Consider the following 15,266-nt stretch of genomic DNA (forward strand, 5'->3'; position numbering starts at 1 on the left):
AATTTATCTTTCATCTGCGGCAACCCTGTCACCCGGCATCGGCGCCTCGCTACTTCGTACAAGCAGCGTATACTTTCGTGGCTTTCATTGTAAAAGGAACGTGCGATTGCCACTGGTTTATAGATTGTGTTTGGTTTTTTTAAGACTAATCGGTAGGCATTTTTATCTTTCTCTACGCATTATGTTTCCCTGACGTTAGTTTCTGATATCCGATGGCATACATAAATACTACACAAAGGGTCTAGGTTAATGAAAGTTGGCATGCTTGTATATGTCTAGTTCCTTGAAGGCTTAAGGTTGTTGAGTTGAAAATTCTAACTTTCTTGTTTCTTTATCAGGGCCGAAGCCCAAAAACTGTAACTCAGGATGTCGGGAATTCCCCCATTCTTCATTCCTGGTGTGACACCCCCAAACCCATGGGCAAATGCAGCCATGATGGCTCAAGCTCAGCAACAGGCACAGCAAGCTCAGATGGCTGCTGCCGTTCAAATGCAGGCTCAAGCTGCAGCAGCTGCACAGTTGCAGGCTGCTCAAATTCATGCAGTTCAAGCAGCTCATGCACAAGTCCAGGCTCAAGTTCAGGCCACACAGGGTAGGAAATAACTCTGAATTTCAGACATGTTAGATGCTAAATTTTGTATTATTTTGTGTAGGTCCCCCAGTAATTACCAGTTCAAAACAAGAGCAAATGACAGAAGAAAAAATGCAAGACAAAGCACGGAAATGGCAGCAACTGCAGACCAAGCGTTATGCAGACAAAAGAAAGTTTGGTTTTGTTGACTCTCAGAAAGAAGACATGCCTCCCGAGCATGTGCGTAAAATCATTCGCGATCATGGTGACATGACCAATCGAAAATTCCGCCATGACAAGAGAGTCTACCTTGGAGCCCTTAAATACATGCCACACGCTGTTCTAAAACTTTTGGAGAATATGCCGATGCCTTGGGAGCAAATCCGCGATGTTAAAGTACTTTACCACATAACAGGTTCGTTTCACTTTTCTATGTGCCCTCTCGAATTTAAGTAATCGATCATTTTTTTTCTTCAAAGGTGCTATCAGCTTTGTAAACGAAATTCCGTGGGTCGTTGAGCCCGTTTACATTGCGCAATGGGGTACAATGTGGATTATGATGCGTCGTGAGAAACGAGATCGTCGGCACTTCAAACGGATGCGTTTTCCTCCGTTCGATGATGAGGAACCTCCTTTGGACTATGCTGACAATATCTTGGATGTAGAGCCTCTGGAAGCTATTCAGATGGAACTGGACGCAGATGAGGATAAGCCAGTAGCTCAATGGTTGTACGACAGCAAGCCGCTGGTCGATACCAAATACGTGAATGGAACCACTTATCGCAAATGGCAACTGGAAATTCCTCAACTGGCGACACTCTATCGTCTAGCGAACCAATTGCTCACAGATCTTGTCGATGATAACTATTTCTATCTCTTCGACCTGAAATCTTTTTTCACCGCCAAGGCGTTGAACATGGCGATTCCTGGGGGGCCTAAATTTGAGCCGCTTGTTAAAGATGGCAACACACAAGACGAAGATTGGAATGAATTCAACGATATCAACAAAATTATTATCCGTCAACCTGTTCGAACGGAATATCGAATTGCGTTCCCGTATCTGTACAACAACATGCCAAACTTCGTTCATCTGTCATGGTAAGTCTTTCAGCTTTACTCGCTTGCGGTTTCAATGGCTGAGATATACACAAACTATCCACGAGTATTGGATGTTGGTGGCTGAAACAGTCGTAAATCAAGGGAAACCAAGAGCTGTGGTCTTACTATATTGTACCGTATCAAGCCCTACAATATTTTCTGTATTTTTAGGTATCATACTCCAAACGTAACATTCATTAAGACTGAGGATCCGGATTTGCCAGCCTTCTACTTCGATCCTCTGATTAACCCTATTTCGCATAGACGTACCGAGAACAAGTTAGCCGAAGTGGCTGAACAAGATTTGCTACCAGATGATAGCGAAGAATTTGAATTGCCAGAGTATGCAACACCTCTTCTCCAAGTAAGTTGTAACCAATCAACACCTCGTCTCCACGCTATGAATATTTCACTCTTGAGCCGTCTTTTAATAAATGTATCTATCAATAGGAGTGGCCGTTGTATACGGACAATACGGCAAACGGCATTGCGTTGCTGTGGGCGCCCAGGCCATTCAACTGTCGTTCCGGTTTCACCCGTCGAGCGTTGGATGTTCCATTGGTCAAAAACTGGTATCGTGAGCATTGTCCGCCGGGACAACCGGTAAAGGTGCGCGTTTCGTATCAGAAGCTGCTCAAGTACTACGTCTTGAATGCCTTGAAGCATCGACCACCTAAAGCCCAGCGCAAGCGCTACCTCTTCCGATCATTCAAGTCGACAAAATTCTTCCAGCAAACAACTTTGGATTGGGTCGAAGTCGGCCTTCAGGTAAACACTCTACCTTATTGGTTATTTTGGGTTGGAATTGTTGAATGATGAGTTGTGCAGGGGTCATGAAACTATCCTTAAAATGTTAGATAGACATTGGAAGTCGGTCTGGCCGTTTTGCTAGCTAGCTTTCGATGGGACAACGCACTCACTGACAATAACGAACCTCCCAAATAGTCATTTATATCTATTTTAACTTGTAGGAAATTAAACTAACCTCTTTTTTTTTCTTCATGTGAATGTAGGTCTGTCGCCAAGGTTGGAACATGTTGAACTTGTTGATTCACAGGAAGAACCTCAACTACCTTCATTTGGATTACAATTTCAACTTGAAACCTGTCAAGACCCTAACAACTAAGGAGCGTAAAAAGTCACGATTCGGAAACGCTTTTCATCTCTGCCGTGAAATATTGCGTTTGACGAAACTGATTATCGACTCCCATGTTCAGTACCGTCTTAACAACGTCGACGCTTTCCAACTGGCCGATGGTCTTCAGTATATATTCGCTCATGTTGGTCAATTAACTGGCATGTACCGCTACAAGTACAAGTTGATGAGACAGATCCGAATGTGCAAGGATCTCAAACATCTCATCTACTACCGCTTCAACACTGGGCCAGTAGGAAAAGGTCCTGGCTGTGGTATTTGGGCTCCCGGATGGCGCGTGTGGCTCTTCTTCTTGCGCGGTATCACTCCTTTGCTCGAACGATGGCTGGGCAACTTGTTGTCCCGTCAGTTTGAAGGCCGTCACTCTAAGGGTATTGCCAAGACCGTCACCAAGCAGCGTGTCGAGTCCCATTTCGATCTGGAACTTCGCGCGTCGGTTATGCACGATATCCTTGATATGATGCCTGAAGGTATTAAGCAAAACAAAGCCCGTACCATCTTGCAACATTTGTCTGAGGCCTGGAGATGCTGGAAAGCCAACATTCCCTGGAAGGTGGGATAGCGTTTTTGCATTCATTGCATTAGTTTTTAGTTATAATTTTTAGGGCAAAATGATGAGTTGTGCAGGGGTCATGAAGCCGTTCGCTGGTGTTGAACGGACGTCTGAGTTGGGCTGGCCGTTTGCTAGACGACTTGGGCGGGACAACGCACTCACTGATTAAAATCTAATTAGACTTAACATTATAGTTAATAAGCGCCGCCAATTTACATAACATTGTCCTTTATTATATTATAGGTGCCTGGGTTGCCGACTCCCATAGAAAACATGATCCTTCGATACGTCAAGATGAAGGCCGATTGGTGGACGAACACTGCCCATTACAATCGTGAACGTATCCGTCGTGGAGCAACTGTCGACAAAACAGTGTGCAAGAAGAACTTGGGTCGTCTAACTCGTCTCTACCTTAAGGCTGAACAAGAACGTCAGCATAACTACTTGAAAGACGGTCCCTATATTTCGCCCGAAGAAGCTGTCGCTATCTACACCACGACCGTGCACTGGCTCGAATCACGTCGTTTCGCCCCTATTCAGTTCCCACCGCTTTCGTACAAACACGATACCAAACTTCTCATTTTGGCTTTGGAACGACTTAAAGAAGCTTACAGCGTCAAATCGCGCCTCAATCAGAGTCAGCGTGAAGAGCTTGGTTTGATTGAGCAGGCGTACGACAACCCCCATGAAGCCTTGTCTCGTATTAAGCGTCACTTGCTGACGCAGCGTGCTTTCAAAGAAGTTGGCATTGAATTCATGGATCTCTACAGCCACTTGGTTCCCGTTTACGATGTCGAACCTCTAGAGAAGATCACCGACGCTTACTTAGACCAGTACTTGTGGTATGAAGCCGACAAGCGCCGCCTATTCCCGCCTTGGATTAAACCTGCTGACGCCGAACCACCTCCATTGCTAGTTTATAAATGGTGCCAGGGTATTAACAACCTTCAGGTAATAAAGAAAATACCTTTCGTGTTTCCTGGTTAACGATCTGTTATCGATACTAATATTCGTTTGCGAATTTTTCAGGATGTGTGGGAAACGTCAGATGGCGAATGTAACGTAATGTTGGAAACAAAATTCGAGAAGCTATACGAAAAGATCGATTTGACTTTGCTCAATCGTCTTTTGCGCCTGATTGTGGATCACAACATTGCCGATTACATGACAGCCAAGAACAACGTGGTCATTAATTACAAGGACATGAACCACACCAATTCGTATGGTATCATCCGTGGTCTGCAGTTCGCCTCGTTCGTGGCCCAGTACTTCGGTCTTGTTCTCGATTTGCTTGTCCTGGGTCTTCAGCGCGCATCAGAGATGGCCGGTCCGCCACAAATGCCGAATGATTTCCTCATCTTTCAAGACGTAGCTACAGAAGTTGCCCATCCTATCAGGCTCTATTCACGCTACGTTGATCGCGTTCACATGTATTTCCGGTTTACAGCTGAAGAAGCTCGTGACCTGATTCAGCGTTACCTGACAGAACATCCTGATCCCAACAACGAGAACATTGTCGGCTACAATAACAAGAAATGCTGGCCTCGAGATGCCCGCATGCGTCTGATGAAGCACGACGTCAATCTTGGTCGTGCTGTTTTCTGGGACATCAAGAATCGATTGCCGAGGTCGGTTTCAACCATTCAATGGGAGGGCAGCTTCGTCAGTGTCTACTCCAAGGATAATCCGAACTTGCTGTTCAACATGGCTGGATTCGAATGCCGAATTCTCCCCAAATGCCGTATGACTCACGAGGAGTTTACGCATCGTGATGGTGTCTGGAATTTGCAGAATGAGATCACCAAAGAACGAACGGCCCAATGTTTCCTGCGAGTCGATGACGAGTCACTGCAAAAGTTCCATAACCGTGTCCGACAAATTCTGATGGCCTCCGGATCCACCACCTTTACAAAGATCGTCAACAAATGGAACACAGCTCTTATAGGTCTTATGACATACTTCCGAGAATCGGTCGTCAACACTCAGGAGCTATTGGATCTACTGGTGAAGTGCGAGAATAAGATCCAGACTCGTATTAAGATTGGTCTCAACTCGAAAATGCCTTCGCGTTTCCCTCCTGTAGTTTTCTACACACCCAAGGAATTGGGTGGCCTGGGCATGTTGTCCATGGGTCACGTGCTCATTCCGCAATCCGATTTACGTTGGTCTAAACAAACGGACGTAGGCATCACCCATTTCCGTTCGGGTATGTCGCACGACGAGGATCAGCTCATTCCCAATTTGTATCGTTACATCCAGCCATGGGAAGCTGAGTTCATCGATTCGCAGCGAGTCTGGGCTGAATATGCGCTCAAACGTCAAGAGGCTTCAGCCCAGAACCGTCGTCTCACTCTAGAAGATTTGGAAGATAGTTGGGATCGTGGTATTCCTCGTATTAACACGCTGTTCCAGAAAGATCGACACACTTTGGCTTACGACAAAGGATGGCGTGTCCGAACGGAATTCAAACAATATCAAGTGTTGAAACAGAACCCTTTCTGGTGGACCCATCAGCGCCACGATGGTAAACTGTGGAACCTCAACAACTATCGTACAGACATGATTCAAGCATTGGGAGGTGTCGAAGGTATCCTGGAGCATACGCTGTTCAAGGGAACCTATTTCCCTACCTGGGAAGGTCTCTTTTGGGAGAAAGCTTCCGGTTTTGAAGAATCGATGAAGTACAAGAAATTGACCAATGCCCAGCGGTCCGGTTTGAATCAAATTCCTAACCGTCGATTCACGCTGTGGTGGTCGCCTACCATCAACAGAGCCAATGTCTACGTTGGTTTCCAGGTCCAACTGGATTTGACTGGCATTTTTATGCACGGTAAAATTCCAACGCTTAAGATTTCATTGATTCAAATCTTCCGCGCTCACTTGTGGCAGAAAATCCATGAGTCTGTCGTCATGGATCTTTGTCAAGTCTTCGATCAGGAATTGGATGCGCTGGAGATTGAAACGGTGCAGAAGGAAACTATTCACCCTCGTAAATCTTACAAGATGAACTCCTCTTGCGCTGATATTCTTCTTTTCGCCTCCTACAAGTGGAACGTTTCCCGGCCGTCCTTGCTGGCTGATTCTCGTGATGTCATGGACAACACGACGACACAGAAATACTGGATTGACGTCCAGCTGCGTTGGGGCGATTACGATTCGCACGATATTGAACGTTATTCACGTGCCAAGTTCCTCGATTACACGACAGATAACATGTCCATCTATCCGTCACCGACTGGCGTCCTCATCGCTCTTGATTTGGCGTACAATCTGCATAGTGCCTACGGAAATTGGTTCCCCGGATCCAAGCCGCTTATCCAGCAAGCTATGGCTAAAATCATGAAGGCCAATCCAGCTCTCTACGTGTTGCGTGAACGTATTCGCAAAGGCCTTCAGTTGTATTCTTCCGAACCGACGGAGCCTTACTTGTCGTCTCAAAACTACGGCGAACTTTTCTCCAATCAAATTATTTGGTTTGTTGACGATACCAACGTCTACCGTGTCACCATTCACAAGACGTTCGAGGGTAATTTAACGACTAAACCTATCAACGGAGCCATTTTCATCTTTAATCCTCGAACGGGTCAACTTTTCCTCAAGATTATTCACACATCTGTCTGGGCTGGCCAGAAACGATTGGGTCAGTTGGCCAAGTGGAAGACAGCCGAAGAAGTTGCCGCTTTGATTCGTTCTTTGCCCGTGGAAGAACAGCCCAAGCAAATCATCGTCACACGCAAAGGCATGTTAGATCCCCTCGAAGTCCACTTGCTGGATTTCCCCAACATCGTCATCAAGGGTTCAGAGCTTCAGCTTCCCTTCCAAGCTTGCTTGAAAGTGGAGAAGTTTGGTGATCTTATTTTGAAGGCGACAGAGCCCCAAATGGTTTTGTTTAACCTTTACGACGATTGGCTCAAAACCATCTCGAGCTACACTGCATTCTCGCGTCTGATCCTCATTCTGCGCGCCCTGCATGTCAACAATGACCGGACCAAGGTGGTGCTAAAGCCCGACAAGACCACCATTACCGAAGCGCATCACATTTGGCCCTCTCTGACGGATGAGCAATGGATCAAGGTCGAAGTGCAACTCAAGGATCTCATCCTGGCTGATTACGGCAAAAAGAACAACGTCAACGTCGCTTCTCTGACACAATCCGAAATCCGAGACATTATCCTCGGTATGGAGATCAGCGCTCCATCGGCCCAGCGTCAACAGATTGCCGAAATTGAGAAGCAGACCAAGGAACAAACGCAGTTGACTGCAACGACGACACGAACAGTCAACAAGCACGGTGACGAAATCATCACGAGTACCACCTCCAACTACGAGACCCAGACATTCAGCTCCAAGACCGAGTGGCGAATTCGAGCCATTTCAGCCACTAATCTGCATCTGCGAACCAATCACATTTACGTTTCGTCGGATGATATCAAGGAGACGGGCTACACCTACATTTTGCCAAAGAATGTGTTGAAGAAGTTCGTTACCATTTCAGACTTGCGAGCTCAAATTGCTGGTTACCTTTACGGCATTAGTCCGCCAGACAATCCCCAAGTGAAGGAGATCCGCTGCATCGTGATGCCGCCTCAGTGGGGCACACATCAATCGATTCATTTGCCCGTCCAGCTGCCTCAGCACGAGTACCTGAAAGACCTGGAGCCCCTCGGCTGGATGCACACGCAGCCCAACGAGTTGCCTCAACTCTCTCCACAAGACATTACGACTCACGCCAAAGTGATGGCAGACAATGCCAACTGGGATGGAGAAAAGACTGTGATTATCACCTGCAGTTTTACACCCGGTTCATGCTCGCTGATGGCCTACAAATTAACACCCAGTGGCTTCGAATGGGGCAAACAAAACACAGATCGTGGCAATAATCCAAAGGGCTATTTACCGTCGCATTATGAGCGAGTGCAAATGCTGTTGTCTGACCAATTCCTCGGCTTCTTTATGGTCCCCTGTCAGGGATCGTGGAACTACAACTTCATGGGTGTTCGCCATGACCCCAACATGAAGTATGAACTTCACCTTGCCAATCCCAAGGAATTTTACCACGAGGTTCATCGACCATCGCATTTTATGAACTTCTCTTCGATTGAGGAAGGTGACAGTGTTGGAGCAGATCGTGATGATTCATTTGCTTAAATATCTTCAATCACTTATGTCTGTGTGGTCATTTTGTATTCATCCCGGGTAAATCCCTATATACGCGTTCAGGAGCAAGAGAGATGTTAAAAGTAAACTGCTAAGTCCTACCTTATCGGTCTTTGTGTTTTACTTTCCAATTCTTATTACTTTGATTGGTTTCCCACTTGTATCTGTAAGATGATTCGCAGAATACAATAGAGCAAACATTTTATTTCCATTTGCAGTATTCCAGTTTTTGTTTAATTTCGACTGACAAGCCCCTGTCTACATGTTAGATGTTCTATAGATTAATAGATATTTTGGACTTTATAGTTCGAATGTGTAAACTGTACTGCGTTGTTTTAACTTATCAAAGGCCATTGTATTAATCTGGGAATATGTATTGGTTTTGGGCAAAGTAATGGCCGTCATAATAACATGTGATTGGACACTACTTGTTGATTTCTTTTGATTTTATTTTGAATACCCATCCCACTCGCTACGTCAGTAAGAGGTTTTTAAGAAGTAATGTGGTTTGGTTAGGTTTTAAAACGTTTTCGTTCAAAATTCTCAACCCAAAACAACGATTCCCTTTCATCAGAATAGTTTCATGCACAGATCTCTGAGTGCTTTTCTTTGGCTGAGTTTTTGACGAGAAAACCAGTTAAGAACGAAATCTTTTGTACAGCCACTTTCAACTTTCCCCATTTTTGTTTGAAAGGTTAACCCATTTTTTTTCGTTGTTGATGGGGGAAAGTCGTCTAAGGAATAAATCACTCCCATGAACTTGTTTAGTTTAGTGTACTTGATTACTTCTTTCTATCCAGGTTGCAGCCAACATGTGCTGCAATCTGAGGCAGTGCTGTACCTCCGAGTCTTGGCTACGACTAGGCGCCATTATTGTTGGTGTTTTATCCGTGGTAATTAAAAACCTTGCTGGGGATTCAAAACAATCAAACGTTTCTGTTTCCATATATGAACATGTGAAATTCTTTGTAGACTCAGGGAATTATGGGCTTTATTCTTGCTTCGTTTGGTGCCACCCACATCTTGCCTTACTACACAGGTTTACAGCCATATTACGCGTGATTTAGTCGTTGATTAAATAAATTTTTAGATCTTGATTGTTGCCAAAATAATGTGAAATTAAAATTTTATTTCGGATTGCAGGAAACAAGAAGTTCTTGTCCATTTTCTTGATAATGGTTGTCATCACACTCAACATGATTGTTTGCTCAGTTCTGCTTCTGATTGTTGCCGTAAAGAACCGTAACCAGAAGCTTCTTCTGCCCTGGCTTATTGTTGGAGCATCAACATTCACCATAGGAATTATTATAATTTATCTCCTGTTAAATCTGGTAGCTTACATTGGCCCTAGCAGCATCGTCGGTAGGGCTCTATTTATTGTCTTTCATCTTTTAACTATACGTGGTACTAATTTATCTTTGCTCTATTTTTGTAACACATTTTGGCAGCACTTTTATTCTGGTTGGTGGTCTACAGCTACTATCAACAGCTAGAGAAAAATCAACAAGAAACGTTCACTCAATTCATTTTCTAGTTCGTAGCTAAAATCATCCATAATGTTCGCCATACAGCCTTACCTGTTACCAATATAGATATTATTTATTCTGCATTTATTGTAAGTCACTGTGTGGCAACTGGCGAGAATGACAGAAGAATTATACTCCAACACTCGTCTCTCTAAATATTGGACACTTCAAATGGCGAGAAATGTTTTGTACCGCTGTGATTTTCGTCTACGTTTATCTAACTACAACGGCAGAGGGAAAAACTATTTTTTTGTAGCAAGCGAGAGGAAAGGGGGGGGGGGGGTTGTAGAAAACAATCCTTTACAAACCTAACAGCGGAGCAAAAATTTCCCTGCCACGTGGAAGGATCCGATGTTTATGGAGACCAGTAGTACCTACTTGAATTTACTTTTGCTTTTCATTTCTTACCCACATCTAAGTTAAAGTTCTCCATGTACTTTTATTTTCTTTCCCTAACTGTTTATTGACTACGAATTCTGCTCTTCTTTATTGTCGTGCTATTTGTCTCCGTGTATCTTCGTTAAAGGAAATTATTTGCTGCAAGCAATGTGTCAAATTAATCGAAAGCAAGTTGGTCCACCATTTTCGTAAATTTCAAACGTTCTGTTAAAATAATCGATGCAAGAAGGGCGTGAATAGCCTGTCTGGTCTTTAAAATATTCCAATTCTTTTCTTCAAATCGTAAAACGTCAGAGAACAGCACAAAAATGCCCATAATCTAAACTCTTTGTATTTTATATCACTTGAAAAACGAGATTGGGGTAAGGGCGAGGTAATACGTAACCCTTCCTATAGGTGAAGACTGAAGAGTGAGGAGAAGAATCAAACGAAAAAAGAGGGAAACCGGGTTTCCATTTTATTGTTATGTTTGTAGGGTAGTGGTATAGAAAAGAGAAATTGACGTAAATTTTTGCTAACCTTGGATTTTTCTCTTTTCTACGTACTGTACCTAAAAATTCGACACGTGTCATCCAGTTAAAACAGGCAGGGTCAGCAAAAGAAGTCTATATATCTTGGAGAGTCGATAGATTTCCCCATTGGATTACCGGCTTTGGTTTGGTGCATACTGCTTCAGTCTTGCCAAATTATCTATCATGGCACTTTGCAAATTGACACAATGCTGTTGCGGTTGCTCACTCCAAACCGGAACCAAAGTGATTGGCGTTTGGTTTTTGGTAATTCACCCTGATATTCCGTTCATTTTCATAGTAATTAATTTTTTTATATTGTTTGCAGCTAGGTGCAACTGGAAGACTTGTTCAGGCTTTTAGTCAGATGCTCGCCAGTTTCGACCGAGAAGATGGTACAGTGATGGAATACGAATTGTTGGAGTAAATGTGTTAAATATAGCCTAATCACGATGTACACAATTTTTATCTGTCATAGGAGACAGCATGCTTCTCGATTCCATTAGCTGGATGATCGGATCGGTTGCTGCAATCGCAGCCACCGTTTCTGTACTAGTTGCCGCCTGGAATAATCGCCATCCGGTGCTTATTGTACCCTGGCTCGTATTAAAATCTGTATCTTTGACTGTAGGTATTGCATTTGTGTCCTACAAGGGTGTTAGCTTTACAAGAGCTAATGGCAGTTCCAGTGGTATTTGTTACTTTGCTGTTGCCCTTGTTGCAACAGGTAATTGTTTTGACAGTTTTTACTTCAATCCACTTTATAATTTATGATTTTTCTGTAATGATGTTTCCACAGCTATTGTTTCCTATTCCTGGTTGGTTATCTACAGTTATTACCATGAACTGGTGGCGACTGGGAAGAAGTTAGCAAAATGCGACGAAGAAAAGGCGATGAAATTTGGTGCATGTTAACTTGCGCAAATAGACTGCAGCCTGTACTTGTTAAAAATTAAAAATGGGTTAACATACATTGTGTAAGATTGCTTAATGAACCACCTTATTTAAGAAATAATGGTTTTCAGTAGTTTGTTTCAGAGTCCGATGTTACAATGCAGGGTTTTGTTTGTCTAGTGGAATGATTTTCGGTTGTCCTTGATTGCTTGTATCAGCCACTTTTGATGACAATAGATGTTACCAATTTTTGGATAATAGTTCGTCTTGCCTCCTTCGATTCACTGTTTCGTGATTTGAGATGGAAGGTTTAACCACGATAGTGGTTTAACCTTAGCTCAGATTGGTTATTCTTTCTTAATTTCGTCTGCTGCTACTTGTTTATTGTTTTCGTCGTCGTTTTGTCGAGTGTTTGAATAGGTCTCAGTCTACCTGTTACTTTTCCCGAGCATGTTTTCGGTTCTACCAAAAAAAATAGTATCTCCCGTTTTGTACAGCTTTCCAATTAAATATGTTAGCTCAACTTCTATTAATTGTAATACCGCCATCGGCATCCCATTTGCGAAAGCCAAGGAGGGAAGTTTTGTACAAGATGCTCCGCACCTAGAAAATTCATTTGAAGGCGACGCTTTTCTTAAGAGAAACTTGGAGCGTATTTTGCCGAATAACGTGAGTAATTGCTTCTTTTCCCATATATTTTCCCCCAATGTGTGACATTTTGTTCTTTTGTTCCCAGGTTTATAGTGATGTGAAAAAGGAATTATCAGCCTTTGGTGCTCGTGTAGCTACAGACATCTACAAGTATTATAGACTTTTACCTATCAAGGATATTTGGGCTACAACATTTCATTGGATACAGGCTGGGTAGAGAATGTGAACTGAGTCCTCCTTACATGAAGCTTCAAGATGCCTGGGCAAACCCTCATAACAGAGTTGGTAAATATTTTGTGTAATTAAACATATTTCTATTGCAATTTGTTTTCAGTACTGATGTTTATTACTTGAAACAATCAAAATAGTAACTTGTGAATCTTGGAAGGAACTGAAACGAGTGTCAGCTAGAGAGGGCATGGTTGCTCTAGCATATGAAAGGAATCCAAAGCACCAAGGGTTTAGCCGCTTTATTCAGATGTCAAAAAATTATCTTTTTTATCCTTCATCAGGACTCTATAGCTGCCCACTAGCCATGACTGATGGAGCTGCAAAAACCTTAGAGGTAACCCAAAGGATCTGATTTAAACAATGGATACATTTACCTCCTAATGTACACATTTTCATAAATAGGTGAGTGGATTTAAGGATCATGGTGGAGCATATAAAAATTTAACATCAAGGGACCCGGAGAGGTTTTGGACATCTGGCCAGTGGATGACGGAAAAAAGAGGTACTGTGCAATATTTCACCTGTCTTAATAGAAAGTGCCACGTTGTGACGGCAATGTCTTACACCAACAGGTGGTTCGGACGTGGCGGGCGGCACTGAAACTCTGGCAGTGCAAGACCCAAACTTCAGAAATATGTACAAGCTTTATGGCTACAAGTTTTTCAGTTCAGCGACGGATGCCGATGTCGCTTTGACACTGGCGCGCGTAGTAGATCCTGCTACAGGCAAAACTACAGCTGTAAATTTACGTTTCATTTTATGGTACCTGGATAGGTTTTTAATTTTGCTTGTTATTAGGGAACTAGAGGGTTGTCGTTGTTCCTTGTCCATGTGGACCAACCGAGCAATTTACACCTGATTCGTCTGAAGGAAAAATTGGGTACTAAGCAATTACCTACTGGCGAACTCTTACTGGATGGAATGAATGCTGAGTTACTAAGTGAACCTGGCCGAGGAGTTGCTTCAATTTCTCACATGCTGAACATTACTAGACTGCATAACGCATCCGCATCGGTCTCTGCAATGCGACGGTAATTTGGTCGCAGAAATCCTGTCTGTGGTCGTCGAGACCAACATTAAATTTTTTACATTAATTCTTCGTCCTCTTAGAATCATCAGTTTAGCTCGGGATTATAGTAATAGGCGAATAGCATTTGGAAAAACCATTCGTAATCACCCGTTGCATGTTCGCACGTTGGCGGATATGGAACTAGAATGCAGAGCTGGATTTGTCTTGTTTGCCGAAGCCGCACGTTTGCTCAGTTTAGAAGAAAGTGGAGCCGCCAGTAACGATCAGCAACAATTACTCCGTCTGCTCCTCCCGCTCCTGAAACTGTATACAGGAAAACAGTGTATAAAAGTAGTTTCCGAAGGGGTTGAATCATTCGGGGGTCAAGGGTACATGGAAGACACAGGTAATAAAGCACAACCAGAATTCTTATCATTCATTCAAAGTTAATTTGCACTTTTGTTTACTTGGTAGGCATTCCCGTAATTTTACGTGACGCCCAGGTATGGTCTCAGTGTTAATAATTTCTTCAAGTTTCTTTTTGTTTTTTTTTTATAAAATAATTCGCTTTTAGGTAACACCTATTTGGGAAGGGACAACCAACATTTTGAGTTTGGATGTACTTCGCGCAGTGGCAAAAACTGAAGGACAAGTTTTGGTTGCTTATTATCAAAGGATCCAAGGTGTCCTCGATTCTTCCGTAAATCCCTCTCTATCTGAGTGTTGTTCTCTGCTAGAGCAATACCGTTCCCAGTTGATATCTTTTGCTCAGAATAATTCTGACCAGTTGGAGTATGTTGCACGTGACTTTTCTTTCGGCCTGGCTCGTACTCTAGCTGGTGCTTTACTCCTGGAACATGCTTCTTGGAGTGGGGCAGTCGAAAGTGATGTTGCTGCCGCCGAGCGTTGGCTCAGACAACGAGATCTTGTTGCTCAGTCACTGGCGGTAGAAAAAATTTGCAACCCATCTGTAACATCTATCCAGAAACTTGATGAGGCTTTAGTTTTTGATGGATACGATGCAAAAAATTTGCTATCGCCTCTGTTTTAACTTAATTAGCATAAATAGATTTATTGTAGGTGAAGGATAAACTGCTCGTGATACATTTTCAGCTGATTTACTTCCCTTTTGGTAGATATTTTTTCCCATTTACTTTTCGAATATAAAAATCTATTGTAGTTGAGCATATGTGTAGATAGCAGTAATTTCGAAAAAGAATTGGCAGACTAGACTATCCACGTGCTGGTGTGGTATTTTTTTATTTTATTCATTGTGCCGTTACCACTGAAAACAGAAGATAAATAGTATTTCCTGCGGATCAACGGTTAAATACAATGCAAGTAGGAAGGTTAGGGTAATTTATTAAAGTGCCTTTTCGCTAACATTTAACAGAATAAACTAAAAAAAAAAAGAAGCCTGCAGCATTTCATCAATATTTAGTGCAATTTTTTATATAATCGAAGGCTTCCTAGTTCCTGTTATATATTTGAACTCGGAAGGATATAGTTTTC

General features: G+C 43.0%; 4 protein-coding genes across 6 annotated transcripts; all 4 read left to right on the top strand.

Annotated features, from left to right (window-relative positions):
* Window positions 1-2: 2 nt before the first annotated feature.
* Window positions 3-8,746, top strand: LOC116936554 (pre-mRNA-processing-splicing factor 8). Its single transcript, XM_032943724.2, has 9 exons — window positions 3-152; window positions 339-592; window positions 654-986; window positions 1,051-1,669; window positions 1,841-2,033; window positions 2,120-2,437; window positions 2,683-3,378; window positions 3,622-4,329; window positions 4,408-8,746. The coding sequence occupies exons 2-9, from the start codon at window positions 367-369 to the stop codon at window positions 8,524-8,526; spliced, it is 7,212 nt and encodes a 2,403-aa protein (XP_032799615.2). The 5' UTR covers window positions 3-152; window positions 339-366; the 3' UTR covers window positions 8,527-8,746.
* Window positions 8,747-8,897: 151 nt separating this feature from the next.
* LOC116936563 lies at window positions 8,898-11,173 on the top strand. 3 transcript variants are annotated; one of them, XM_032943735.2, is made up of 5 exons: window positions 8,898-9,229; window positions 9,336-9,428; window positions 9,508-9,574; window positions 9,679-9,897; window positions 9,984-10,643. In XM_032943735.2, the coding sequence occupies exons 2-5, from the start codon at window positions 9,348-9,350 to the stop codon at window positions 10,067-10,069; spliced, it is 453 nt and encodes a 150-aa protein (XP_032799626.1). In that variant the 5' UTR covers window positions 8,898-9,229; window positions 9,336-9,347; the 3' UTR covers window positions 10,070-10,643. The 3 variants fall into 3 exon arrangements, with proteins under 3 accessions (XP_032799626.1, XP_032799627.1, XP_032799629.1); XM_032943738.2 differs by lacking the exon at window positions 8,898-9,229 and adding an exon at window positions 11,037-11,173 and having other exon boundaries at window positions 9,260-9,428; window positions 9,984-10,047; XM_032943736.2 differs by lacking the exons at window positions 8,898-9,229; window positions 9,508-9,574 and having other exon boundaries at window positions 9,257-9,428.
* LOC116936559 lies at window positions 11,071-12,123 on the top strand. The gene is made up of 4 exons (XM_032943730.2): window positions 11,071-11,236; window positions 11,298-11,364; window positions 11,448-11,696; window positions 11,769-12,123. Exons 1-4 carry the CDS (start codon window positions 11,156-11,158, stop codon window positions 11,882-11,884), a joined length of 513 nt encoding a protein of 170 aa, XP_032799621.2. The 5' UTR covers window positions 11,071-11,155; the 3' UTR covers window positions 11,885-12,123.
* A 98-nt stretch (window positions 12,124-12,221) lies between these two features.
* LOC116936555 (acyl-CoA dehydrogenase family member 11) lies at window positions 12,222-15,107 on the top strand. The gene is made up of 10 exons (XM_032943725.2): window positions 12,222-12,532; window positions 12,600-12,664; window positions 12,723-12,799; window positions 12,883-13,079; window positions 13,148-13,247; window positions 13,318-13,484; window positions 13,544-13,776; window positions 13,856-14,160; window positions 14,229-14,257; window positions 14,329-15,107. Exons 1-10 carry the CDS (start codon window positions 12,314-12,316, stop codon window positions 14,803-14,805), a joined length of 1,869 nt encoding a protein of 622 aa, XP_032799616.2. The 5' UTR covers window positions 12,222-12,313; the 3' UTR covers window positions 14,806-15,107.
* The last annotated feature ends 159 nt before the right edge of the window (window positions 15,108-15,266 follow it).

Source organism: Daphnia magna, linkage group LG1, assembly GCF_020631705.1.
Source record: "Daphnia magna isolate NIES linkage group LG1, ASM2063170v1.1, whole genome shotgun sequence".
NCBI lineage: Eukaryota > Metazoa > Arthropoda > Branchiopoda > Diplostraca > Daphniidae > Daphnia > Daphnia magna.

Excerpts from the sequence above, each read along its gene's own strand:
- LOC116936563 (XM_032943735.2), top strand. The coding sequence starts at position 9,348 with ATGTGCTGCAATCTGAGGCAGTGCTGTACCTCCGAGTCTTGGCTACGA. Across the intron at positions 9,429-9,507 it reads TTGTTGGTGTTTTATCCGTG|ACTCAGGGAATTATGGGCTT; the intron begins GTAATTAAAAAC and ends AATTCTTTGTAG. Across the intron at positions 9,898-9,983 it reads TGGCCCTAGCAGCATCGTCG|CACTTTTATTCTGGTTGGTG; the intron begins GTAGGGCTCTAT and ends ACATTTTGGCAG.
- LOC116936554 (XM_032943724.2), top strand. The coding sequence starts at position 367 with ATGTCGGGAATTCCCCCATTCTTCATTCCTGGTGTGACACCCCCAAAC. Across the intron at positions 593-653 it reads TCAAGTTCAGGCCACACAGG|GTCCCCCAGTAATTACCAGT; the intron begins GTAGGAAATAAC and ends TATTTTGTGTAG. Across the intron at positions 1,670-1,840 it reads AACTTCGTTCATCTGTCATG|GTATCATACTCCAAACGTAA; the intron begins GTAAGTCTTTCA and ends CTGTATTTTTAG.
- LOC116936559 (XM_032943730.2), top strand. The coding sequence starts at position 11,156 with ATGGCACTTTGCAAATTGACACAATGCTGTTGCGGTTGCTCACTCCAA. Across the intron at positions 11,237-11,297 it reads TGATTGGCGTTTGGTTTTTG|CTAGGTGCAACTGGAAGACT; the intron begins GTAATTCACCCT and ends TATTGTTTGCAG. Across the intron at positions 11,697-11,768 it reads TGTTGCCCTTGTTGCAACAG|CTATTGTTTCCTATTCCTGG; the intron begins GTAATTGTTTTG and ends ATGTTTCCACAG.
- LOC116936555 (XM_032943725.2), top strand. The coding sequence starts at position 12,314 with ATGTTTTCGGTTCTACCAAAAAAAATAGTATCTCCCGTTTTGTACAGC. Across the intron at positions 13,485-13,543 it reads CTACAGGCAAAACTACAGCT|GGAACTAGAGGGTTGTCGTT; the intron begins GTAAATTTACGT and ends GCTTGTTATTAG. Across the intron at positions 14,161-14,228 it reads AGGGTACATGGAAGACACAG|GCATTCCCGTAATTTTACGT; the intron begins GTAATAAAGCAC and ends TTTACTTGGTAG.